General features: G+C 49.3%; 8 protein-coding genes across 8 annotated transcripts; 4 read left to right on the forward strand and 4 right to left on the reverse strand.

Moving 5' to 3' along the window:
* Nucleotides 1-71: 71 nt before the first annotated feature.
* Nucleotides 72-851, forward strand: AFUA_4G07070 (AAA-ATPase Vps4-associated 1 family protein; the record flags this gene model as incomplete). Its single annotated transcript, XM_747026.1, has 4 exons — nt 72-182; nt 328-534; nt 597-667; nt 737-851. The coding sequence occupies 4 exons, from the start codon at nt 72-74 to the stop codon at nt 849-851; spliced, it is 504 nt and encodes a 167-aa protein (XP_752119.1).
* Nucleotides 852-3,038: 2,187 nt separating this feature from the next.
* On the reverse strand, nt 3,039-7,482 carry dspC (dual specificity phosphatase YVH1). The gene is made up of 6 exons (XM_747025.3): nt 7,211-7,482; nt 6,415-7,157; nt 5,323-6,351; nt 4,947-5,168; nt 4,530-4,880; nt 3,039-4,476 (listed from the first exon to the last, which is right to left on the reverse strand). The coding sequence occupies exons 3-6, from the start codon at nt 5,364-5,366 to the stop codon at nt 4,044-4,046; spliced, it is 1,050 nt and encodes a 349-aa protein (XP_752118.2). The 5' UTR covers nt 5,367-6,351; nt 6,415-7,157; nt 7,211-7,482; the 3' UTR covers nt 3,039-4,043.
* A 2,560-nt stretch (nt 7,483-10,042) lies between these two features.
* Nucleotides 10,043-13,884, forward strand: znfA (putative C2H2 finger domain protein; the record flags this gene model as incomplete). The annotated part of the gene is made up of 2 exons (XM_747024.2): nt 10,043-13,296; nt 13,356-13,884. Exons 1-2 carry the CDS (start codon nt 11,693-11,695, stop codon nt 13,882-13,884), a joined length of 2,133 nt encoding a protein of 710 aa, XP_752117.2. The 5' UTR covers nt 10,043-11,692.
* Nucleotides 13,885-14,889: 1,005 nt separating this feature from the next.
* AFUA_4G07100 (nucleoporin NDC1) lies at nt 14,890-17,169 on the reverse strand (the record flags this gene model as incomplete). Its single annotated transcript, XM_747023.2, has 3 exons — nt 16,868-17,169; nt 16,509-16,776; nt 14,890-16,447 (listed from the first exon to the last, which is right to left on the reverse strand). The coding sequence occupies exons 1-3, from the start codon at nt 16,998-17,000 to the stop codon at nt 14,890-14,892; spliced, it is 1,959 nt and encodes a 652-aa protein (XP_752116.1). The 5' UTR covers nt 17,001-17,169.
* Nucleotides 17,170-17,344: 175 nt separating this feature from the next.
* On the forward strand, nt 17,345-18,338 carry AFUA_4G07110 (SNAP receptor PEP12; the record flags this gene model as incomplete). The annotated part of the gene is made up of 2 exons (XM_747022.2): nt 17,345-17,755; nt 17,820-18,338. The coding sequence occupies exons 1-2, from the start codon at nt 17,459-17,461 to the stop codon at nt 18,336-18,338; spliced, it is 816 nt and encodes a 271-aa protein (XP_752115.1). The 5' UTR covers nt 17,345-17,458.
* Nucleotides 18,339-18,713: 375 nt separating this feature from the next.
* On the reverse strand, nt 18,714-19,577 carry AFUA_4G07120 (cytochrome c1 heme lyase CYT2; the record flags this gene model as incomplete). The annotated part of the gene is made up of 1 exon (XM_747021.1): nt 18,714-19,577. The coding sequence occupies one exon, from the start codon at nt 19,575-19,577 to the stop codon at nt 18,714-18,716; it is 864 nt and encodes a 287-aa protein (XP_752114.1).
* Nucleotides 19,578-19,773: 196 nt separating this feature from the next.
* On the forward strand, nt 19,774-21,185 carry mvd1 (diphosphomevalonate decarboxylase MVD1; the record flags this gene model as incomplete). Its single annotated transcript, XM_747020.2, has 2 exons — nt 19,774-19,973; nt 20,042-21,185. Exons 1-2 carry the CDS (start codon nt 19,903-19,905, stop codon nt 21,183-21,185), a joined length of 1,215 nt encoding a protein of 404 aa, XP_752113.1. The 5' UTR covers nt 19,774-19,902.
* Nucleotides 21,186-21,519: 334 nt separating this feature from the next.
* AFUA_4G07140 (Elongator subunit IKI3) lies at nt 21,520-26,103 on the reverse strand (the record flags this gene model as incomplete). The annotated part of the gene is made up of 9 exons (XM_077804584.1): nt 24,797-26,103; nt 24,651-24,743; nt 24,039-24,598; nt 23,833-23,986; nt 23,433-23,775; nt 23,127-23,383; nt 22,942-23,075; nt 22,613-22,892; nt 21,520-22,541 (listed from the first exon to the last, which is right to left on the reverse strand). The coding sequence occupies exons 1-9, from the start codon at nt 25,932-25,934 to the stop codon at nt 21,520-21,522; spliced, it is 3,981 nt and encodes a 1,326-aa protein (XP_077660730.1). The 5' UTR covers nt 25,935-26,103.
* Nucleotides 26,104-26,130: the final 27 nt, after the last annotated feature.

The following is a 26,130-nucleotide window of genomic DNA, read 5'->3' on the forward strand; positions in this document are numbered from 1 at the left end:
AGCCAAACATTCGGATCCCACTCTTATATATAACTTATACATCTTATAGACTTAGGCAGTTGCCGAAGTCAATGTCACTCCCCAATGTATGGCATCTACGTCGGGTGGCCGATACTGCCGCCAAAGCATGCTTTGTTTGCTACAAGCCCTCCGCTAGTGTTCTGATTACACCAGACAACAAGGTAGGCGCTGCCTTGCTATTAAGATGCCGTCATCTTGTGCGGACTTTTTGTTGAGATTTTGCTGACTACGTAGGACTTTTTCTATATCTGTCCTGTCCATCTACAAGATAGGCATTTCTGCTCTCCTATCGTGGACTCGGAACAGGCGGCAGCCAAGGCAAAGCAGGAAGCATTGGCGCGGGAAATCGAGATAGTGAAAAAGGAGTATGAAGAGAAGCAGCGACGGAAGAAGGAAAAAGAGAAGGAGAAGAAGGCCGATGACGAGCCGAAGAATTCAGACAAGAAGTCCAAGAAATCGGACAAGGAGAGCGACAGCGGCGCCAAGTCACTTGAGAAAGAGAGAGATGAGAAGGTAGAAATGGCCCTCTTACCTCTGCAAATGGAATGATTAAGACGATTCGCTGACGTGGACAGATTGAGTCCCTCACGAAGTCCGCTTCGTCGTCAGCGACGGATGACTCGCCTCGTATTTTCGCTTTGCACAAGTATGCCTATTCCCAAACCGGATACGAAGCTAACCACGTCATCCTTGATCTGAACTAACGGATAGACAGAAATTTCTACCAGATGCGTGTCGACAGACAGTGTAATATCGAAATGGCCAAGCGGAATCGTCAGCGCTTGCAAGACCCATCTGCCTTCCCATCTGTCCCGTCTGGCGATCTTTGATGCGTGGCAGTCACATCCATCATTTCTTTGATGCATAGAAGATGTCTATCTATTCGTTGAACGTTGAACCTTTTCGGGAGTCGTGTGGGGAGTACGGGCTAGGATGCGGATCCTTCATGCCTGGCAAGGCTGGCACCAAATGAAACCTGATCGGCGGATAGCCTCAAGGCTGATGTGCTGGCGGATTTTGAGCTCAAACGACTGATCTTGGAATGGGGGCAGCGACTCAACAAAAGCATTCCACTGTCCTGCTGTTTGCTGACCTGATCTGCGGTCATATCAGTTCTGTCTTCCCAAATACCGAGAAAACAGATTCATTGGCAATGACCAAGTTACAACATGACCCGGATCGCCTGCCGGCAGCTGGCAGCTAGAACATCTCACAAAATTTCCAGAAAGACGGCTGTGCATACCGCGGTAAGCACTAGCCTGTATAAGGAAGCACGATGTGATCGAGCCGTTGCAGAAAGCGAACGGTGCGGTGCGTTCGGATACTACACAGAGTGTCTGCTGATCTTTCTGGTCACAGCATGCATAAGCCAGGTGTGAATGGCGGACTATACCGCATTTCCTGTTTCGCTCAGTTCGACGGCAGAGGCAGTTCATTGCAGAGATTATCTTGAACCCTCCCTTGCAATCAGAAAATTACATGGACGCAACTTTTGATCCGCTGCGCCAATTACTGGCCCATCCTCTATCCGTGGAATTTATTGAGCGCCAGTCATAAGAAAGACTAGCTCCTTCACCGAGTAGCAATCTGCCTGTCGCCTGATCAAAGACAAGGATGTCAATATCACCGAATCTTACCAAGGGCGGCACCTTGGACGAGGAGGAACAAGGTATGCTGGTTGCCTGAACAGGTTGCAACATCGAAGCCTGCCGTGTCTACAATTACACTCCTGATTCTCTGTCCATAATCAGGAGATCATCAATCCCCTGATGTAACTGCAAGGGTGCTAAGCCGCCAGCCCTGCGATTATCGATCTACAATCTTAGAAATCCACCGCGTGACGTCATCCTCAGATAAGCCAACTGCCACTTTGCATTAAACAAAGGAGACAGAGGTATGCAGCTCGAACGGTCTTGCCGCTCGATCTTGTTTGAACAGTTGGTTCCTGAAATGAGCGCAGTACATACAGCTTGCGAAGTGCTCTACTCCCTGTCACCGTAAGGCAGGGAGGCTGTGCATCTCCTTGGCAGAGATGACTGGCTGACAAGCACGGACTTCCTTAATGCTGCCCAGACGGGTGACATATTGCGACGGCCAATCCTTTAATGAATACTCCTTTCGTAGTTGATAGCTGGTTGGCCCATGGCTCCGTCATACCCTTTCTCCCTGGTGGTCTGAGGTGCAGGAGCTGCGTGTAGATCTCTCTCCCTAGAACGCAGTATAATGATCAATCATGATGACATTGAACCTCCCTGAGTGCTGCTTATGGCATGGTCTACCAGTTTGATACCAACATACGAAGGAAATATCCAAGGTAGGAAATGAAAAATACATAGACACCGATACTAGAGCCCCACAGCCCCTGACACGCGGAACCCGGCGGAAATGGAAAGATCGAAAATTGCAAACAATCAAGTCCATGCATGGGTCCTTGGTGCGTCCAGCTGCGTAAGAACAGCTTTGCACAGCCCCCGTCCCGAAGCTAGTTTTGCAGCCCACATTAGTCCAGGCCCTGCTAGCCTACCACAGCCAGGGGTTGACTTTGTGCTTACCAGTAGCCTAACCACTAGAGAACCAGCAACGGAATCATCTATTTCTTACGTCCGTAAAGTACTGTGTAGGGATTGTATCACAAAGAATTTATTGCCGGGTATGCAGTATCAGTATTCGACAACATCCGAGAAGCCTTTAGCTGATAAGGCTGACTATTGGTCTAGGCTTAATTCTATTCAATTACCCCTTTAGAGAGATATTCACGTTCTCTCCCTGAAGGCAGTAAACTACTGCGTAGAATGTTCATTCATCCTCGATCTTCTCTTGCCAGATCCCGGACTGGTGCACAACTGCTATTGGCTGCTTTGTCCATTTCAGATGGGGCTACCTTAGGGGCCCCCCAACAGCCTCGTGGGGATGTGGGTTTTAAGCCCTGAATCCTGGATGAATGCTGACAGGCGGCCCAGGCCACTAGCCGCTGGCTCTTGGTTCGATGACATGAGGCAAGCTAAGGGAACTCCCTTAGGTCCCTGGTCCTGGTAAAAGTATACGCTTCCTGGTGCAAACTGAAAATTGCTCCATCACACAGAGTTCGCGGAAACAAGCTCAAGACTTGAACTGTGCAGCAAGTGTAGGGAACGTTACATCATTGACCGAGATTCCCCGACGCTTAGTATACTAGCTGTCTACAGGAACGAGGCTGTTGTTGCGCTTCCTGTGTAGGTCTCCACATCTCAGAAGTGCCAACATAACTGTACATATCGAGTAATCAGACTAATGGGCAGGCATTCCGATGAAAGGCGAATTACAAGCCTTGTTCGTTGCTCCAGGGTCAAGGAATCAGAAGGTTCAGCGTACACTCTAGCTTTTGGCACAGGCCGCCTTCATTTTAAGAATCCCCACAGACCGATCGGCATAAGGGTCCTCCGAAACACCTTGGCGCTAGAAATGTAATTTCATGGACCCCAACTGAAGGTTCTTCTCGCACGATACCTTACTTGCGAAGTGCGATGAGATTACGGAGTCCCATGTGTTCCTTTGTCTTGCTTGTTGACCGCTATTCCTAATGCGTCCTAATGCAAGGGGTCTCTGAATGATGGAATCAAGACGTGGATAACAGCTCGTTGGGGTCATCATTCGATCGATGTTGCATATCCGTCTGTCAACTTCTGCTATCCACCCTCATCCAATGGACTTCTTGGTCTCGCCGATCGCCCATCCTCTTTGATACAGTCACTCTCGACTGTCTGAAGGGTAATCGCTTTTGACGATCGCCTTATCTTCCTCAGTCTCGCCACTTGAGACTCGGTGATGTACATAGTAAGACATTCCTGAAGTCCACGAGTGGCGACCGGGGACTGCTCCTAATGCGAGTATGACTCGGTCTGCTAACGTAAGCCGAACGTAATCCAGACACTTAAGGGCGCCAAGACTTGGATTAATGTTGGTGATGAGCACGTGGCGACGCGCCCAAATGTTCTTGGAGAGTTCATCCCAGACGATGGGTAGATTAGATTCTGAGGACCACGTCAAAGATTGCCGCGGCCCGCCCCTGAATCATCTGGAGCTCTCATGCCAGGTGGCATGCGGATCCCGAAAGCCGCTGGTGGTAAACCACCCGGCCCACGGGCCATGTTAAACCGATCAGATATATCAACTCTGGCTTTCGCAAGACCGATGGCAGGAACAACCCATTCACCGCAGTTGCACTGCATACCCTGCCAGGCAAATTTGCCAATATTAGCTCCACAAGCTGTATTCGGACACGTCAAGCGGCCAGATAGTGGCGCATCATCAGGACGGGAACCGTATTCTGTCGCTTCGGAGTCTGTAGTGGTATTAGGAAAAAGAGATGGTCGCATCCACGTCAGCGGATGGAGAAAAATGTGAGCACATTCCGTTGCCTTGTTATTCTGCCGTGGACCATGTGGTATGATGAATGGCGTGGTGGCCAGCGTACGCCTGAAGAGCCTATCAGACAGTGGTCTAAATTGACGACAAGTAAGAAAACCAACCGGCATTTACGACACTTGATCTCAGTCAGACGGTCACTGGTCTCTTGAGGTCTGTGTGGCTGTTCATCCTCAAACAAGACCGACTGCATCTCAGGTGCTCGTCCACAGGCCACACTGTCTTCGACTTCGCGGCGATACAGCCAACGATTGTAGAGTGGATGACCGGTGACATCGTCGGGACATCCCATTTCGTGGTAGAGAGCTAGCTGTTCCATGAACCCATCGTTTGGCTCGCAGAGTGGTCGGCCCTTCCTCAGTAAAGCAAGCGCAGACTGAGGGGTCAATGCACTGGGCTGCTGATGGAGCAGATAGGCAATGCAGATGGTGGCGGAGCGCGATTTTCCCATTGCACTGGTTGGTGTCAGTAATGACTTCAAATATATATGGCATTACTCAGTAGCCAAACTATTTACTGACCAATGTACGAGCACACTGCCTCCAGCATCCAATCCCGACTGGATGAACTTGATAGCAGATGGAAAATGTTCCAAGAGATTCTCATCTCCAACATCGTCTGCATGGATGCAATGATGTTGGAAGTTGGCAAAAATCTCATCAGGTTGATTTAATCGCAGCACCGAGACTATGTGTGTAATGTTCGCTCTACTCAAAGCCGCCTTGTTTTTGACTGCTAGAATACTGCAAGTTATTCTAACTGTTAGCAGGTTTTCATCTTATCGATCACTTTGCTTCCCAGTCCCCTGCTTATTATTGTCGTTCTTGGCCCCGCATCATGGGGAGCTCAGCGGCACGACAAAATTCTATCATGGCGGGAGGGGCAAGCTGGACTGACCCTCCGATGTAGATATCGTGTCCTGGGATCTTGTTCATAGCCATGCTGATGCCACGTTATAGCCGATCAGCGAAGGACAAAATTATGAGTATAGTTTCAAGGTATCCTTTCATGTAGGTGACGAGTTAAGGGGAGGTGACAATCTAATCAGCCTCGGAATCAATCTGAATCGAGCCAAGAAGATCTTGATGACTTTGATTGGTCTCTCGCGGAGGGCTAGCTCCCTGTGCCGTGGGTGCCTGAAGAATAAAATGTAGAGTACTTAGGGCTAGGGCTGACATCTGCACGTGCCTGATGGTCTGTCATTGTTGCCTCGGGTGTCTGTAGTTAAGAAGGCCAAGTCTGAGACTCAAAGGCCTCTCTCCTCTGCACGCAGGGATCACTGGCTAATTCGAGATGCTTAGCCTCAACCGGGTAATCTAGGCGGTAGTGCTTAACCTTTCAAACTTTGTGGAGTAACTCTGATGACAATTACGAAAGTGACGTGACGTTGGCGGGATACAGTACCTGCTTTACCCCTCATCCCCTGCAGATGACTGTGCCGAAATTGCGAATGTTTGGGCCTGATATATTCCATCCGACTCACTCTGGTAGATTCCCCCTGGCCTACCGCGCCATGCTAGCCCAGGCAGGAAAATCCCGACTTGTACCAATCGGGCGTCACTGCCTGGTTACTGCCTGGTTGACAATCGGTCATGTGGAGCGCCCCTCCAGATAGTTTTAGGTGGCTTGCTGGTTACCAGCAGTAAACCGGGCCATTAACGAGCCGGCTGGCCCAGGATTTGTCGTCGCAGTTAAATGCGTTCAAAGGAGATGCCATTCTGTCGAGCCAGCAGGTAGACATCAGTGGTCACCAGCACATGGATGGAAAGTTAATGGCTAGACTTCACGGACTAATCCAGTCTTATTAAGTCAAGCGCACAGCACAACTTCGATTGGTCCCCTATCTGCCAAGCTCATTAGGCCAGTGGTCTGTGCGACTGAACCAGAGATGGCAATCTTTGTCCCATGTCTGGTATGACTGGGCATCTTGAAGACAAATGATCAGTTATTTCAAGAATTTTGTTTAATTTTGACGCCAGTCGGACTAACAATAATAATGTGCTTACTAGTCTGGTGTTGTGTACTGATTTGATCGTATGAAAGGGCACTAAAAGTTTTGTAGGCATATTGAAAGTATCACATCCTGGTATACTCGAGATCATTGGTGACGGTCTCTTAGCCAAGAGAGTGGAGGCAAGCTTTGTCACTGCAAGATTGTCACAAAGTGTGGGTAGACAGGGCTGCATTTCGCCAGTAGGTTGATTGTAGACAATTCATTCTTCGCTGTGTCTTCGAGATTGATGCAGTAGGCTGGTAAAAGCCGCAAAACCCGTAAGGTCAGGGTCAGAGAATTCGTTGGCTGTGCCTACCTATGACAAAGGGCCAATCCGTTGAATTAAACTGGAGAATATTCTAGAAGGAGAGATTTACCCAAATACGACGTGCAGTCGGAAGGAGATCACCCATCGGATGTCATGACCACGGCCTGTTTAAGCTTTTACTTGTACGTATTCTGGTGTTCCATCAGTATCATGTGGGCTAAATTGGCCAAGGGCCTGTGCTTCAGCCTTCTAGTCCAGTGCATTTTTGTGCGTATCCTTGACAAGGCTGAAGGCTGACAGGATTAGATCTTAGACTTCTATGAGACTCTTGGGCCTACCAAGGTACATAGGTAGTACATTAGTCGTTACGTTGTGGAACTTGTGGTTGGTTTGACTGATCGATAGGCTCTAGATTGCGGGAAGGTTTAAGAAGCGCTGAGGGCTGACGTTCCTGACTTTCAGTTCCAGGTCCTAGATAACCAGTAAGCATAGAGACAATTCAATTCCAGTTGCATGAGACCTACTTGAGCACCATTGGCCCATTGATTTGCAGGTTTCTCGAATTCTACAATCCAGGCACGCTAGTGTACGAGGTGGGGTTGAAATATTTCGCTACTGATCTTGATCTGTGGTACGGAGAATCAGAAAGTGCCCCATCATTAAAACGTTCCAAGAAGTTGACCAATGGAAGCCGACTAGTGACATATCTGTTTGTTTAAGCCAAGTTTCAAGACAATCAGACTGGCACAACTGGGAATTAAGACAGGAGAGTACTCCATAGTCAAGTACCAAGCGCAATGGCAAAAGACAGGCCACTCTGGTCGCCGAATGGCTGGGAACACGGAATGGCTACAGCGACCGATCCAGTCTCCTGGGTTGCCACCACCAGTGGATGCAGACGTGCGTGTTCAATACTACAAATTATTAGAGACCTGGGTACCTAGCAATCGGGCTTCATGGCGAAATAAAAATTTACTGAAAAACCAGCTCAGACCCGAAAATATTGAATTTCATACAAACGGAGCAAGACGCCTAACTAGGTAGGTCCTTGGGTATTTTGGTAGGTTAGCAGTAACTTGACTGCTAACGCCGTAAGTTGCAGATTAATAACTCTTTTTGCCTCTCTTCCTCCTTGCCCAATCATCGATTGATATCTGTAGCCCAAGCTATTCCTCTTGCATCTTCCGAGACAAAACAATACGGGGATGAGGCATGGGAAAGACGTAAGCTACAACACTTGGTGGAGTCACCATCATGCTCTGCCTGGAAATAACTAACTTAAAGTGATGCGCAGATTATTACATGACACTGAACCATGCCATAGTTAGAAGAATGAATGATTCAAGTCCCTTTCACTTGAATCCAAATGGTGCTCTATAAAGACAGGTTCCTTCTATTTGAGGTATTCTCTACAATCGCTCTTCCAACAGCAAAGGCACACTTGTAGGCCTTTTTTCCCCATACGGAGATCCTTGGATCCCCTTAGACATTCCAATTGATGCGACAGACATCGACAGACAACCTGCGGTCCAGCACTGTGGCAGTGCATGTATCTAAGAGTTTAGTGGAACCTACTAAGCCTTGAACGGCAGCGGGTCAAGCGTTCTCTCACCATTCAGATTGATTTGGTTCGCTTGCGCAAGTAGGTATGGTGGGGTATACTGCAGTACCTAGTACCTTAGTAGGTTCTCGGAGCACCTTAACTTGGCGACAAACACTTTCTTGATGATGAGTTGTTTCAATTAATCCTTTGTGGAAAAGATGGTCTCAAAGGCTCACTCTTGTCGCTAATAGTATCCCTGCATTGAAACTCTCCTTCCGTCACCCTAGGGCTTTCACCCAATGGAACAGAGAACCATACAGGTTGAAGGCGATTTCAGGGTCCTTGAAATGCCTGCTTACAGACCCAGGCAAATATTAGTATATTGCACCATAGTCAAAATTGATAAACGGCATGACAGCGTGGCATTATGGCTTAATGTTTAGCATTTTCATAGATGGCCCGGATATCCAGTGCTGCATCCCTCGAATTGAATTGGTATTTCAAATACGTCAAATACAAAAATATTCTATCATTATCAAGACAGGAGTATCATTGAAACAGAAACCATACCAAGTCCAGCACTGCCTCAATCGAAAATTAACCTGACACCCGTTGTCTGACCCAGAATCGCTTAGTGTTGTGTTCACCGCTATTGAAACTGAATTGTTCGCTGCTTCCTAGCTTACTAGGTACTAATGAGGTGACGACTGGACTTGATTTCATGGGGAGCCGTTCCTTCTGATCCATTCCCTAACATATAGACTAGAACTTGGTGACTTTACAAGGCTTACGGAGTACAGAGTAAAGTTATTATTATTGGGCTCCATTATCTCCCTAGCCCTACGAAGTTATCGATCTTCCCGAGTCCTTCATAGCTATGTGCTTATATATAAATGCGGCAACAACCAGGTCTCTCATACTTGAGTAAAGTAGTCGTGGTCTTCTTTAAGCATGCTTTATCGAAGAATTCTTGACAGTCTATATTCCCATATCTCACCAAGACAAGCTAGTAAATACACTGACGAGCTTCTAGGCCGCTGTCAAGGTACACTGTCCTAGTATTAACGCCCTTTTCATAACACCAATTCCGATTAATATCATGATGCTGTTCTGTAGGCTCGCAGGTCAATCCTTCTGCCTAATGGTCGGTGACGTTAAACAGGCTTGCAAAACTACTCAGTTAAATCATTGAGCTCTGATCGATTCGTAAAGGAAATGAAGGTAGATAACCGAGATGATCTTTTCATCCAGCAGGATTATCACTATTGAAACGAGACAGACAGTGCCGATAGTGATTCGATTTTGGACAAAGATTCCAGCAGACTCACCCACTTTCTGCCCTGTCGATGATAGTACATGAGGAGGTTGCTGACTTTGGTCAGGATTCTCAGTGCTATTTTGACTGTCTGCCTCTCTGCCTGGGTTACATTTTGATAGACATTTACGCGAGTACTGTGTCACCGCCCAAGCACCCTAGAAGCCCCGAAGTTTAAATGAAATTGTTGGAATGCCTTGAAATCTAGATCGAAAAATTTCAAGGTCAAGACTGGAACACAAAAATTTTCGGCGACTTTTTCTAAGATACTCCATAGTTCTTCTGATGATTATCCTGTACTCCGTACGTATGCATGAATTCGCCTCTCCAATCAAGTGAGTTTCAGATTTACCTACGGAGTATCTTGCTCATCACAACAGTTTTGCGAATTTACTCATTTACTCATTTCCCTTCTCCTGTTCTTGCCTTTTGCTACTCCGTACATTAACTCTCCGTGCTCAAGTCCTCGCTTGATTTGGTATTTACAGGAAGCGTATGAGTGAAAGCCTTTTTTTTTTGGTCCCTTCTTTATTCCTTTTCCCCTATTCTCTTCATTTTTTTTTACCCCCTTAAGAAAAAGGGGACTGTCCCAGCCTAGGCTAAAAGTATTCTTGTCCGGAGTAGTGTCCACCTACGGCGTAGACCACCATACAAGTACCACAGTTGAAGGTGGGACCAGATACCATTGTTGTAAGGTATCATCATAATAATTGTTGTCCTCAACCCATCCTACCGATTAGATATTCCTTCTAATTTTGCGTCTCGAATGAATAATTTCTGTCCTTCTCTGTGCGACCATCAGTACTACATTACGTGCATTGTCATCACCATCTCCTGTTTGTTTGTTCAATATCATCGGGTGTCAGAGCGGAGAAGGAAAGACACGACTTGGAATGACAGGAGGAACGAGACTTCAGTTAGATCCTTGGAACTACTGATTTTCACCTTAATCTCACCTTACCCTGCTGCACCTAGGTACTTTCCAGAGTACATCATCTTCCTTTTCCAGCCCTGTAGGGACCAATAAGGCAGTGGCTTGCACCACCACCTTTCCCGACAACTTTCTTATAAACTACTTTACGCAACAGAACTTACCTAGGTGCATACCTCCATACTGCGTCCAACTTTCTGCTGCATAGAGGTCAGAAAAGGTCCACTCACGTACCTACTGTATCTCTGCCTCAGGTTACTTTCTAGGCCTCAGATCTCTCTTTTTCGCCTGTGCATCTCAGCCCTGGATCAGGGACAGCTTCTCTTATTTTCTTACCTTTCTAGCTGAAAACAACGCATGCGACATCGCCTTTCTTTTTATCCTCGACTCCGCCATTATCATTATTTACATTCAGCTTCATTCATCATATCCTCCAATCAGGAGGAATCAGGAACTTGGTGTGATTCCAGAAGAACCTAAACTCCCTGCAGTCTGGTTTTCAGCGCCCATCCCACCACCAACGCCGCCACCCTCATCACAGCCGTCTTGATCTCCGGCGCTGTTCATTTCTCGTCCGATTTTATGATTTTCTGTCTTTAATTTTTCTTTTCTTTTCATTTCTGGTGGATTTTCACTGTCGGCTATATTCGAACTTTCTCAAGTTCCCCAAGAACACAAGCTCCTCAGGCGGATCTCGCAAGAATGCTCAGTGGCTTCTGCGCCATTTCCTGCCAATGAGTTTGTACTGACAGGCGAATTGATGGCACACAAACGGTTTTCCAGGGTTGTGCGCGTGTGTTACAGAAAGTCGTTGACGCAGCGAATCGGTGGTCCAACTATCAGAAATAAGGACCTTTGTCAAGGAAAAATTGGTTTCCTGCAGCCCTATCTATCTTGTTGAGACCAGACCGACCTGACTTCTGGCCATTTACGCGCTTTCATAGACTTTGAGATACTTCATACTCTTCTTCTGACAATATTGTCTTCTTCCATTTTCTATTACGTTGCCTGGACGCAATCCATCTCCCTGCATGAATCTTGGCGACATCTGTGACGTGAAACAAATCCATCCTAAGGCCAGGGCTAAGATTTTCCAGCTGTCGAACCATTGGAACGATTCACGTTACGCTGTCTTGTCTTTTTGATCCGGCTACAGTTTCTGTCTTTTCCGGTTGTTGGCTGCCTTTTGATCTGTCCATTGATGATTACGCTGGACCATGGACTTTCCGCGACTCTCCCCACCATTGATAAATGTGCATGAGATCAATAGTGGTGGGTATGACCAATCTCACTCTACCGACGGATCGCCAAAAAACATGTCTGGACAGTCCTACTCACCCCTCAGGCCGATGCCTATACCGGTAAAATCAATAACTAACTTTGCTCCGCCGCCACTTCCTCCACCGACGCATATCACTGACCTCGAAGATGGCCATGATGCCGGTTGGCTCTTTGCGAACGCCAGAAATCATCCTGGGTCGGCGAAACTTGCGCCAATCAATCCCGGTTCTAGCCTGTTTGGAGGCCATCGTCGTTTGGAATCTGTATGCAAGACTGATCGAATGGCGTTGGATGAACTGGACGGAAGACAGAGCGGCTTGCCTGTCTCGACAAGTCCGAAGGCGCATATAAAGATAGAACCTCCGCCAGCGATGGAAGAAGGATTTCGCAATTCCATTACCATCAATGCACCCGGCTCCATATTGAAGGGCGAGCGAGATTTTTCCAGACGAAGCGTAAAGGATTCGTCAGACGCGTACGACCAACATCTGCTTTCCAAGATCGGCAAACCGCTCTCTCCCCGACAATCAATCAGCCTTGGCAACGAGACCAAGGCCTCACTGTCGACGCTGCCCATTCCTCCGAGAAATTTTGGTGGGTTGCCATCTCCTGGGGTTTCCGATGGACCAACGCTCGACGTGCGGTGGCCAAGCAACTCTCAATCTGGCGCAATCTCTCCTGGTACCAAGGTCGGTTGGAGAGATTATCTCGGCCACCGAAGCCCCAGTGTTGAGAGTAGCGCCCCTTCTTCAGCGGTGGAGTACGACCACTCGGCCTTTCTGCGTGACGTATATCGGCGCCGGGGAGGTGGTACAACGCCACAAAGTGAAGAAACTCTAAGCTTGCCGAGTCGATCAAACCGCGGAAGTTATGACCAAGGCGTTTTCTCGGATATCGAAGGTGATTTTTCCACCGATGAGTCGTTGCCCTCACGATATTTCAACCTCCGTGAAGCAACGCCACCCTATTTGGATGCTTCGAAGTCAGGTACTAAAAGAAGAGCCTCCTCACCACCGCGCGAGCCAGTGCAAGACGATAGACATGCGCCCCATGTTACCACATGCAATGGCGATCTTTCTCAGCGAAGAACATCTGGACATCCGTATGCCAACACCCTTTCGGTCAATGGTGGCTATATACAAAGCCATGGAACTCTGTCTGCCGCATCATCATTAAGTTTGAGGACTTCAGGGACGTATTCGTCAGCGGCCATGTCCATCGGAGGAAGCAGTATGACGAGCATGTCGACATTTGATCGTCCTTCCCCCGGGGGGCTGTCGCCAAGTTCGGATTTCGACGCCCTCAATGACAGACCGCCAATCAGTTCAACTTCTCCCGGAGGACTACCTAGTCATCAAAGTGTGAGGAACGCACAAGTCCCTGACGCATCAGAGCTACGAAACGCGGATAGCACGACAAAATTGTCTTTGCAGACTACCCTTAATGTGCCAAAATCAGCTGCGCCTAAGATGGCTGGACTGTATATCTGTGACTGTTGTCCGAAGAAACCTAAAAAGTTCGACAGTCCTGCTGAACTACGGTATGATTTGACCATTCTATCTGCTGTGACTGAGCATTAGTGACTAATACCCTGTGTAGTGCACATGAGATGGAGAAGCAATATTCTTGCCAGTTCTGCAATAATCGGTTCAAGAATAAGAACGAGGCTGAACGTCATCAGAACTCTCTTCACTTGCGGCGTCATTCCTGGTCGTGCGCCGCCTTGCCAGGATATCAAGCCGCGTTCCACCCTTCGACTTCCCCAACAGCGCAAACAAATTCGGGTCCTTCTCACGATGCTTGTGGCTACTGCGGCGAGGAGTTTCCAAACTTTCCGCAGCCCGATTGGGATCGCAGGTTTGAACATCTTACTTCAGTGCACAAGTTCGGTGAGTGCAACAACGGAAAGAAATTCTATCGTGCGGATCATTTTCGACAGCATCTGAAGCACAGCCACGCCGGTACAAGTGGTAAATGGACCAACGTCTTGGAAAACGCGTGCATGAAGGAAGAAGCGCCTCCGGAACTCAAAGACACCACACGCAGCAGTGGAGCTGGCTCTGCTGCGCCAGAAACGACGGGGTCGCTCACGTCAAATAAGATTAGTGAGGTTCTGAGCCCGTGTTGACAACTACGGGTATGTCTATAGGTCCGTTTGGTGAAGGAGCAAGGGATTGCGACGATTCTCAGGACTTTCTAGTTCTTTGATAGCAACCATTGCTTCTAGCAGCCTCGACTATCGTATATACAACCGACACCTATTTTCTTCCTTTCAAGATCACTGAGGTCATATCACTTTCGAGCTCTTCATTTGTGGTCGCCCTATTACTTGATAGCGTCTGGACCGCTGTGGCACTTCACATTCAAAAGTCTCACCTCAGATACTGAACTTGCGAAACTCAAAGAAAAAGAAACCAGGAGACTATATAAACAGCAGATAAAGAGTTGACAGGATATACACAAATGACGCGACACGATCTCATCTACTTTATTTTCAGCATCTGCTATTGCGGCTTTGGCAAGGGTATATCGGAGTCCGGTGATTTCTGTTGGAGGCTACTCGTCTCGGTTTGGCTGCGCGCGATATATGGTTTGTTTTTAGGTCGATTTGGGGTTTACTTCTTCCCGCTTCTTATCTTCTCATCTCAATCTTCGCATTCTCCTCGCCCTCTTCTTTCTCACTCACTTTCGCTTGAGACCCTCGAGTCCCTCGGTCTGCGGCTCAACGAGCCATGTCTGGACTATTTAGTTCGGGACAAGATATGCTGCATGCAAGGCCCAGCTGGTGCTGGGTGGCTGTACATAGACCCCCAAAATAAAGCGTGCATACAAAAAGGATACATAAAAGCTAGGATACTAGTTCAGTTACCGGTATCTGATGAGGTACTTCTTTTTTTGGCATGAGGTCACTTGAATCCGTAGTTAGGTGTAGTGTACAGTCCCAAGTAATTGTTATATTGCTTGAAAAGGGCAGAAACAAACGCCTGAAAAATGCATAGCCAACGGCCCACGGAATCGGAAAACAGTGAATATTTGGAAAAGAGAAGTAGACGTCAGTAGAGAGAAAGTCCGACGAGAAAGTGCTTCTCATTAGAGCTACAGCCCGGAGGGCGCGGAATATGGCAGGGACCAGTTAATGATTATCTCCAATCAACCCGGCAGCTTCTTTTGCTAATCGGAGATCCTTCCCGACCAGGCCAATGTCCTTGAAGTATAGATTGAAGGCTGATAAGAGGTCTCTGAGGCAACTCCTAACTGTATCCAGCACGAGGTCCACCTCTGGTACACGACGCGCTTCGGCTTGGGCGTCGGGATCGCTAGAGGGTGGGAAGTTCACATCCGTCCAGTGAGCATCTAGCCCGCCATTGATGAATGGCTCAAGAACCGTGATTGTTTCTGTGAAGAGGCGCACAACCCTAGGAACATCGCTTTGTACTTTGCCGTATTGATCCTCTGCAAGACTTGCGATGAGGAGTCGGGTCAACGACTCAATAGCATCAATGATGGAAGATAAATTTGCATGCGGTGTGCCAAGGACTATTCCGGATAACCGGCGGGCGTAGTTCTGTCGGAGGATGAGGCCTACTGGTGAGCGAAGTACCTGTGCCAGCAGAGGGTGCACATTCTCTGGTTTGCTCGTTGGTCCGGTGAGCATCTTGAGCTCCCGGGAAGAAGCGAGCAATTTCTGTTTTCGTTCAGGGCTCAGCACAACTGAGGATGCGCGGTCAAAGACATCACGAGCTCGAGCCCTAGCTGCCGGAGTCCAGTCGGGCGATTGTCCATACTTCTTGGCAGCTGAACTGAAGGCCTCTCCGATTTTCTCATGTCGCGACACCGCTTTGGGCGAGCTCGCAAAAATGTTGTCTTCCTTGGGAGGCTCTGCTAAGCGGGGCAGAGTATGGAGAACAGGTTGTGATTTGTCGGTCTGCTCCTCTGGCTTCACATTTGACGTCGGGTTCTTCTTCTCATTGATCCTGTTAGAAACGCCCTCGATGACCTCAGTGGCAGACTGCAGGATCTGAGTCCAGGTGGAGCCACCTTCACGGTCGATGTCATTGAAAATCGCCTTTCTCCGATCAGGAAATTGCTGACTGATGAGGCAGAGCTCCCAGAATGCAAAGGCCTTCACTGTCTCCTTCTTCGCCTTTAGGCCGGTCAGTAGGCTGCCGTTGGGATCCTTTGCTTCTGCAGTCAATGGTTGACCTAGCTTGAGGGGTTCCTTGCTGATAAACATCGAGAAGAAAAGGTTCGCGAATTGCCAGCAAAAGGTTAGTAGTGCTCCGGATATGGCAGTCCGAATCAAAAGGCCAAATCCTAAGTCAGGGATAACACCAGGAGGATCCGCTGCAGATCTAGGAAAATTCCAAAACAACTTGGCGAAATACAAGGTGAAGCTCCATGCTGGCCGCCTGAGGAGTAAGACGTAGGCGAAAGGGCAAATGGCTGCAACAAGTGCGCTCCTTGCGAGACCACCCCTGATCATTCTGGGTAAAGCCCATTGAATGCGCTTGGAGACTGGCTCTAACGGATGAGTTCTGCGGTCTGAAGCACCAGAGTCTGGCCTAACCACGGGGATAGGAACGCGGTCATAGTCGTAGTAAAGATGGACGATCGATTGGGCCGTTGCCAACAGCACATGGTAGGTATGAAGGTAGATCGGTCTCTCGTTCAGTGTTGGTCGCTCGTGTGGCCTGATTCCTCTCTAGGTTAGAATAGTCCGGCAGAATCCATTCGATTCATTTGAACACATACCTGCCCCGCCTGACCCATTCAAGTTGCGCGCTTGTAGGACATGACCACTTGTAGATCTCACTGAACCACCAAGCAGAGAACAAGTACCAGCCGAAGGTTTGTATGACATTGAAGGGGGCAAGGTACTTAAACGTGCCGATCGGTGATGCAGTTGTTCTCGACCCAAGGTGCATCTGGCCAACGCGCAGAACGAAAACAACGAGACTGGAGAAAAAGAGAAGAACTGCGCGGAAACCGCACGCTCCAATCGGGAACCATGCCCATAAAACTAGCAGAGAAGGGGCACTGTCAGCTACTAACTGCGACTATACAGAATAACCCGATGCAGAACTTGATCACTTATAAACTATGCCACTTACAGGATGATTTGTCTCCGAGAAGGAATGCAACAAGATAACAGACTGAGAGCGCTAGAGCAGACGCATGGACAAATCTGCGATGCAGCGCAGATGTCAGAATGCGCCTATATGGCCGAGGCCGAGCGGCGGCCATGATGAAGAATGAAAGAGGGACGCTGAGATCTCTAGGTAGAGAAGTATACGTAAAAATTTTAGAGCATGATCAAAGTCGCCGAGCGATTCGAACCTTGTACCAGGGGAATGGAAAATTGAGGTACAATGGCGGCTCTGTGGAGCTCCAGTAAGAAGGCTGATGCGTTGACAGCTTGCCGGAATGCGATAAAATAATTGAAGCTTTTGGGGCAAAAGCATCAAAACACACCAGCCACAGCAATATTGGTCAGGTGATGAGGCTTGATTGACGATGGTAAAGATAACGCTATTCCGCTTGCGGATTTCCAAGGCACCGCCGCACTAGAACATCATGTGATGGAAGCCCGCAGATCCAGGCATCAACAGTGCTCCTCCAAGGCAACCTCCGCATATCGATGCATCATCCTGCCGCAACATACCTATCCCTCTATCGCTTAATTCCAACTAACGACACTCATCATGTCCTTCGATCGTTTGAGCTCACTAGAGGCGCAGCCTACTACTATGCGCCGTTCCGAGGATCCTCACTACCGTGATGACCCCGACTTTGACCGTCTAACAGAGAGTCTCTCAAACCAGTTGTTCACTCTAACCTCAAATATCACTCGGTTGTCGGACCAGATCGCGCTTCTAGGAACGAAAAGGGACACTGAGCGGGTGCGGGAACGAGTTCACAATCTCCTCGAGGAAACTCGATCGGGGTTCAAGCATGTAGGCGAAGGGATCAAGAAAGTCCAAATGTGGGAGGATGTTAATGTATGTTGCCGGAATATATGCTGTTGCTCCCCTTGCCTGCGACTAATACAAATTGACTTATTAGCCCTCACAAAAATGGACTCAACAGAAGCTGTCTTCTGAGTTCAAAGCGACACTGGAGGAGTTTCAGACCGTTCAGCGTCGAGCATTGGAGAAACAAAGAGCGTCTGCAGTTGCCGCTCGCACAGCAGTGGAAGAGAGGGAGCATGGGCCGGCAGATGGTACCACCCAGCAGCAACAACAATTGCTGGAGGAGCAGCCTCGTCTCGCCAACCAAGCTGAGGTCGACTTCCAGGAGGCTCTAATCATCGAACGCGAAGCGGAGATTCGCAACATTGAGCAAAGCGTTGGCGAGCTCAACGAACTATTCCGTGACGTTGCGCATATTGTTCATGAACAAGGAGGCCAGCTGGATATCATTAGCGAGAATGTGGAGAGAGTCACTACGGACACCCGGGGCGCCAACGTCGAGCTTCGTAGCGCCAGCAGATACCAAAAGAACGCTCGGAATAAGGCTTGCTGCCTCCTTCTTATTCTTGCTGTGATTTTGGTCATTATTGTCCTAGCAGTCACACTCGGATAGTCTGCTACGAATGTATCGTGACGACTCGGAGTAATTCGACCGGCCTTTTTCAAGCCGAATATCCTTTCAATTTCCCTCTTACGACCGATATCCTCACCTGTACGATTCCATGTATGATTTTATCTTGAATTGCTGGTACCGATTCACTACGCTCATGACTAGTTTCCTTGATGAACGACAGGCGCATTCGGAGTGAGGAATGTTTCATTATGATTTTTTTTTGTGTGCTTGTTCCTTATCATACATAGCTGTGTTATACAAGACCATACACCGAGATAGTTGCTGCTAATATACACCCAAACTCCTTATCACCTCTATATGTGCAAGCGGGGAATAATAACCAAACCAGTTAACTGGTCAACATAGACGCGCGTTCTATAGCCCCGTAAAGCGTCTGAATCTCATCCTCCAGCCCTCGAACGTATTGAGCTTTGGCCGTACGTCGAGGTAGAAACTGAGTTTCCCTGGCCCCGCGTTGGCCGTCAATCCTGCTGCAGCGCCGTCCGTTCCTGATGACTTCCCTTGGTAGAAATCAATGACGTACTCAACACGCTCACCATCACATCTTTCCACCACCCAGTCATGTCGGTCGAAGGGCTTTTGGTATCCTAGCAAGCTGTTGAAGCGGGCGCGGGGACTAAGAAACTGGGGGTCGACGCCCAGCCCGCGGAATGAATACAGCTTTGGTCCACCGCATTTCTTGCTACCAGGATCTGATGACGGCGCCAGACTTTCCCATTCAAGGATCTGCTTCCAAGCACGCTCGTTGACGGCGTTATGGATAGGGATAATCGATGCTACTGTTGTCGCCAGCTCGGACGCGGAGCTTGTGGTCGCAGGCGTGTTTCCTTTCCGTACTAGAGCCTCGAAGAATTGTCGCTCAGACGGATAGATCCAATTGCCTGTATTCTGGTCATGACCCGTCTCGGCCTCTGCATTCGATGGTGTGCCGTGCGATGCGGCATATGGCGACGGACATGCAGCGGGCGCTTGAGAGGACGATGCTGACGATGAGGCGTCGAAAGCGCGTGGTATACTGCTCACTTCACGATCGGTGGACAAAGGCCGCTGGAGCTTTGGCTTCGTTTTCTCTTCTTCGCCGGGTAAAGGATGGGGAGCTCCGCCCGAAGCCTTGTGCTGCTGCAACCATACCTCACGGGTTTTGTGGTCGACAGGACAAGTCACAGCGGGCGCTGAGTCTGTAGGGGGAACGGATGGTGTACTTGCACCGGCGCCCATTTTGGTGAATTGTAGACAGCCAATCCAAGACGAGATGTACAAACAATCTCAGGATCTATCTCACTGAAAGCACCCATAAGAATTGCTGGATTAGTCAAGAGATTGGAAGGCGGAGTAGGATTTTGGATGTTTGACCGCCTTTCACCACCGATCCGTTTGAGAGGTCCACCGCTCCGTACTGTACCAAGAGTGCGCTGATTGCCCAAAAGGGTAACGCCCGAGATGGTCAAATAATCCACAGCCCCTCATCAGCAGTTGAGTTTATAGTACACTACCTTTTTCCCCTGCTTTCGACAGAAACGCGACTCCCTTGCATTCGAACAAGATGGCGGCTACTTCTGATCGTACCGTCTATCGTGCTACCACTACCGCCCCGGTCAACATTGCTGTTATTAAGTGAGTTGACTATAGCCCCCTAATCCGTCCTGCGGTGATTCTTGTTTCCTCCTAACAGGGTCTTTTAGGTACTGGGGTAAAAGAGATGCGTCTTTGAATCTGCCAACCAATTCCTCCCTTTCTGTTACCCTTTCTCAGCGCTCCCTCCGAACCCTCACTACCGCCTCCTGCTCAGCTATCTACCCCGCTGCAGACGAGCTCATCTTGAACGGCAAGCCACAGGATATTCAGACCTCCAAACGTACACTCGCTTGTCTCTCCAACCTACGTTCCCTCCGTCAGGCTCTCGAAAATGCCGACCCCTCATTGCCTAAACTGTCTACTCTCCCGTTGCGAATTGTTTCTGAGAACAACTTTCCCACCGCTGCGGGTCTCGCAAGCTCAGCTGCTGGTTTCGCGGCCCTTGTCCGTGCCGTGGCAGATCTTTATCAGCTTCCACAATCTCCTCTGGAGCTCAGCCGTATTGCCCGTCAGGGTTCCGGCTCTGCTTGTCGATCTCTGATGGGTGGTTACGTTGCCTGGCGTGCTGGTGAGCGGGAAGATGGTAGCGACAGTCTGGCTGAGGAAGTCGCTCCCGCATCTCATTGGCCTGAGATGCGTGCAATAATCCTTGTGGTTAGTGCCGAGAAGAAAGACGTCCCCAGTACAGAGGGTATGCAGACTACAGTTGCTACCTCGAGTCTCTTTGCTACCCGGGCCGCATCTGTTGTCCCTGAGCGGATGGCCGCCATTGAGACGGCAATCCAGAACAAGGACTTCGCCACCTTTGCGGAAATCACCATGCGTGACTCTAACAGCTTCCACGCAACTTGCCTCGACTCCTGGCCTCCGATCTTCTACATGAACGACGTCTCCAGAGCTGCCGTGAGACTCGTCCACGACATCAACCGTGCCGTTGGCCGGACTGTATGTGCTTACACATTCGACGCTGGCCCGAATGCCGTTATCTACTACCTTGAGAAAGATTCGGAGGTAGTCGCAGGAACCATCAAGGCTATTTTGGGCCCTAACACTGAAGGCTTCGACGGCCCATTCTATGATATCTTGAAAAACGTCACTGCTTCGGTCGTGCCTCTGGAGAAGGTTGACTCTAGAGCTGTAGAAATCTTGAAGAACGGCATCAGCCGCGTCATTCTGACTGGAGTTGGGGAGGGTCCCATCAGCGTGGAGGATCACCTTGTGAGCGCGACGGGTGATATCCTCGCTTCTTGAAATGCTATGAACACCGCAAAACATCTTAATCAGCTATGTACAAGTGTCTTGGAACATGGTGCTTGATACGAAAAGATACCCGGCTGTGATCACTCTCTTTCCTTATCTTTCCGCATCGTCCATTATGGCTTTAATAGCATCGTTCAGTCATGCACATCTAAATCAAGCTACAACTGCTTATCATGTTTTCACAGCTTTGCATGGTGCAACATCTATTAGCACGTGGTCCAGACACTGATTCATTTCGGGTTTATATCTCCTTTTTATCTCTCCAGTATCTACTTCAGCAGATAGTGGCCCAACAAACATACTTGAACCCATTCATGTCAGGAGACTAGTTCAGCAGGGCAGATTTCTTCATTTCCTTGACCGGTGGGACTTCCCGCCCTGGGATGCTGGTGCCGAGCACGGACCTGACACTCTCAGCGAACACGCGCTGCCCTCCACGTGGTCTAAGTTCTTCAGCACCGTCAACGTCTTCCTTGTCAAGCCCCTCTGCGGCATTTTTTTCACTCTCATTCTGTTCCAGGGCGCCGAACACTTCCTCCCTACTTTGAGCACACATCTTTAGCACTTCCTGCATAGCCTTTTCAATAGCAACGGCGCGCTCGCGCATCCCTCGCCGCAGGAGTGCATCAACAAGCGTTTCCACCTCGGGAACAGTCGAGTTGACCCGTTCAATGAGTCGCCGCACACTGTTGACTAGGTACTCTTCTTCGTAGACCGTGCCCTTTTTACCACGTGCCCGCTTCCGCTCCTCTCGCCGTCGGGTCTTGGACGTATGTCGTGAGGATGCCGTTTTGCCGGTGTACCTCGTGAACATGGTGCGACCAGCCAGTGTGGAGGCGTCCGTGGGAGCTAGAGAGACATTATCTGGAATATCGACTCCGAGGTCGTCGGTGGTTGGATCACCACCGAAATACGCCAGGGGATCAGCAGCACGGCGTTCACGTAGTTCTCGGATACGAGGGACCTGGGCGTTCAACTGCGACCTGAAGTCAGCGAGGAGGTCCGTCGTGGCTCCCATGGCATCTGCAAGACCTGTGTCCACAATCTCTGGAATCAGATCCTTCTTGCCGTGGAGCGTGAGGATACGCGTGGCATCCGCGAAGCGGGAGCCGCGGCAGAGGAGGCGGGCGGCTGCCGGAATGTCGTGCAGATGCTCTGCGTGGATTTGAGCTGCAGAGACATAGTCACGGCTTTCTTCTGTCAGTGTTGTCGTTAGAGCAAGTGCGTGGGCGGTGAGGTCGGCTTCCGATAGGGGAACCATCAGGGCACAGTATAGCGACTCGCGCCAGAGGTGCGCCAGGTGATAGCACTTGTATGCATCTTCGTAGAGCGAGAGAGACTCGTAAGCTAGAAAGAAGTCAGCATTAGTGTGCTCGCAGTTCTGCATGGCGGGATTATCTAAAAATGGAGAGACGTACCGATTCCTGCTTCTTTGTATTTGGAGTGGTCGTGTAGGAAGTCAGCATAGATATGTGTTATGTCACGCAGCTGCTCCGGCTGATACTTAAACAAGTCGATTGCTTCTTTATACAGCTCATGCTTTATGACATAAACGCGTATCTCGTCATATGCGTTGAGAGCGTGGAGATGCTTCAGAGCCTTGGCCCAGCGGCCAAGATAGTTGTCTATTTCGAAACGGCGTCGATCTTCAGGAAGCTGCTGGAGTTTCCGCAGGAATGGGAGGTATTCTCGGGGGTCCTGCGCGAAATTAGAGACTCATTCGCCAGCCACACGGCGCCAACCTTACCCTTTGAGCCTGTTGAGCGACCAACAAAGTGAGCTCGAGGTCGTAGAGACCCAATGCATGGTCGTATAGGCGGTGAGCATCTGTGAGGAAACACATATGCTCAATTGCGTCCTCTGCTTGCTCCGGGCTTTGTTCTATAGGACGGTCAGCAACTGACAAAGGAGTACCGGCGATTGTAATCAAACCTCTCAGGCGAGCGACAAGCTGAAGTCCAGCTTCGAGATCTGGTGGCGATTTGCATACATGTGCAGTGACGAGGTTATGCAAGTTGGTGTCCATGCGTTTCTCAAGGGTGGCCAGAAAAGCATCACAGATACGGTTGACCTTGCTGGTCTTAGTTGTCGGCTTGAAAGAGGCTGTACCCTCTGGCTGAGTTGTGGTTTGAACCTCCCTGGGTGTCTTCAGGGTGTCCTTGTACAAGGTTTGTGAGACATCATCCTCACTGAGGACCGGTCAGCAAGGCTCTTGAGAGGAAAAGCCAGGACACTCACCTCAACCGGGACAGGAACTCATCGATGAAATCGACTCTCTTCACTTGATCTAAAAATAATGCGACGTTTTCCAGGAATTGTTCAGGTGCATAATCATGAAGGATATTCATATCTACCATCTGGCTGCGGCAGGCAAGGAACGCGGAGCGGTAGTCCTTTCTGTCGATGTAGTTTCTGATGCCGGCTAAGACCAGAGCTCGAGGGTAGATTGTCTCTATGTTGCCCCTGGGCGCCTGGAGGGTGACAGCGAACTTAGAGGGCATGACGGATACCAGTTTGCTTCCACGCTCGATACTTCGGCATCGTTCGTCTGTCTCGGGGGTGTCGGCAGGAACCTCCATCTCTGCCGCTTGAAATTAGCCACTAGGAATTGGTGATGAGATCGTAATACTCAACAAACCTTCTGCTTTTGTCAAGTGAACAAACTTGAGAAGATGCTGGGAAGTAGTAAACAAGATGTGGGCTTGGGTCACGAGAAAGGAAGTGCAATTCTTTGCAAGCAGCTGGTTATTTGCATAAAGGGCTCCGGTCCTCGATAAAGAAATCAAAATGCGCTTTAAAGCCGTCAGCCAGGGTTCAGTCAATTGTAAGCAAAGAAAATAATACCTCATCATCTGACAAGTGGACAGCCCGAGCCCAGTGAGTGTCGACAGCAGGACTCTGGTCCCAGGAGTCAACTTGGACGTCTTCTTCAGGAGAGGCCTTTAGGATACAGTACGCGATTGGACGTCCAGGTTGAGGGACATGCGAAAACCACAAAGCTTCATGTCCAACGGCCGGGAAAATTGTGAGAATCTGCCCCGAGTCTGTTGTTTGGTAGACGGTCGTCGTTGATCGAGTCTCGAGCGTTGTCTTTTGAATACATGTACTGTTAGGTCCGCTGTTCCTGAGAATGTAGACTTCATTCTCGTTCAAAAAAGCAATCTGTCGCGGCCGATTGTCTAGATTGTCCGGCAAGGGATGGCTAGACTCGAGTATTGGAGAAGGAACAGGACGAGTCTTCAGTGACCACATGTAGATAGAGAAGCAATCTTTCATGAGGACAGCTATCCGGGTGCCAGACTTGCTGAATGCGACATCGACGACGTTCGAGTCCACTGGCACGTCGTTGTGAGCCATTGGTGGAGGAACTCCCGATAGCTTCAAGGGCGTCAACTTGAGGGTTTCTTTTGCGAATTAGCACGAAGCTCTGCTCATCAGATGCCGATGCAAACATACTTCCATCGATCACAGCAACAGCACCGACGTCATGAGGTGCGAAGGTCGAACCATGGGAAACGTCGAAGACAAAATCCAGGTCCAGAATAGACGCTAAGAAAGGATCATCAGCACGTATATGGAACAGCCATCGAAGTGTCAAGTACCTGAGCCACAAGCAACAGAGCGTAGAGCCTTCTCTTGATGCCATTTGAAGGCAAAAGGATGAGGATAATCCGGGTCGACCACCACAGGAACCTCTTCCTTGAGATAATAGTGGTAGTTACCCATCGTCCAGAACTGTATGCGATCTCGGAACAGTACGGCCAGGACTGTTGAATCGACATTCCAGCTGAGGTGTATATCGGAGGCCCAGGATGCTCTTTCTTCCTCGTTGAGGCGAAGCGAAAACTCTCCATGGCGCAAGCCGTTTCTCTCAAAAAATACCACCTCGACCTTGTCTTCAAGTCTCTGAATTCCCGCAATCAGATTGCCGTAGGGCCGCCAGCTAAGGGCACCTTCTAGACCGTCGACTGGCTCGCTGACGCTGTCCAAAGCGCCTTCTCTAGAATAGACTCTAATCACGCGACGAAAACCCGCTTCGATGCTGTTCACAGCAACGTAAGCACCGTCACCGCGCCAGCTGATAGTAGTTCTGCCGTCATCGTTGCTGCTCAATCGGCCCTCGTCTACCTTTTCGGGTATCGTGGGGTCCCTGAGAGCTTTGGCTCTTTTTCCCTGAAATTGTGTTTCTCGCTTGCCCCAGCCGACAGAAACATGCTGAGATACTTTAAGATCTTCGGGGGTGAAGGTGATTTCAGCAACATTCTCAAACTCTCTAGTCATATAGAGAAAGGTATTGGCTCTAGTTGTGAGAGCCAGTAGCTCCTCATCTGGAGACCAAGCGGCAGCTGAGATACCAACATCGACTGAACCCACGATCTCGATCTTCTCCTCGCCCGGAAGGGGATCTTCACGAACGACGACGATATCACCTCCCTCCAAGACCAAGCACGCGGTGAGATTGTCCGCGAAGTAATGTAGTGAGAGAACCCGATCGCAGCGCAAATCAGGTAGTGGGCATGGCGCATCCCAGGATGCGATGCATTCAAATACTTCTGCGCCTACAGGGTCCGTAAAGTAGCTGTCTTGGTGTTTCCTCCGAAGCTCAATGATGGGGTTTGCCTCTGTAGGTCCAAAGGTACAAATTACAGCGTCCGAAGCTGTATCCCACGCGGTAGCCGTGAGAGGAAGCTCATTCTGAAGATGCACCTCGGCGAGGCGCACGTTTTTCAAGTTGCGCATCTTTCAAGATATTGAAGATTTTACCCCGCCATGTATCACCGAGGCTTGCACAAGTAAATAGTCGATCTAGAGTAATCAATTAATCGACTTCATGAAAAGCCCTTTGTGGAATACTCTGGAAAAGGATTAGTGCTTTTCATGTACAATTAGTTGTGTTGTCTGCGGACTGCAAACATAGTTGTGCCGACCAAAGATT

Source organism: Aspergillus fumigatus, chromosome 4 (assembly GCF_000002655.1).
Source record: "Aspergillus fumigatus Af293 chromosome 4, whole genome shotgun sequence".
Taxonomy (NCBI): Eukaryota; Fungi; Ascomycota; class Eurotiomycetes; order Eurotiales; family Aspergillaceae; genus Aspergillus; species Aspergillus fumigatus.

Bases quoted from the DNA above. Each gene is read 5' to 3' on its own strand.
- dspC (XM_747025.3), bottom strand. From the start codon at position 5,366: ATGGCTATGAACAAGATCCCAGGACACGATATCTACATCGGAGG. The intron at 4,881-4,946 runs GTCAGTAAATAG...GACACCAACCAG, and splicing joins GGCAGTGTGCTCGTACATTG to TGCAATGGGAAAATCGCGCT. The intron at 4,477-4,529 runs GTTGGTTTTCTT...TAGGCTCTTCAG, and splicing joins ATCAAGTGTCGTAAATGCCG to GCGTACGCTGGCCACCACGC.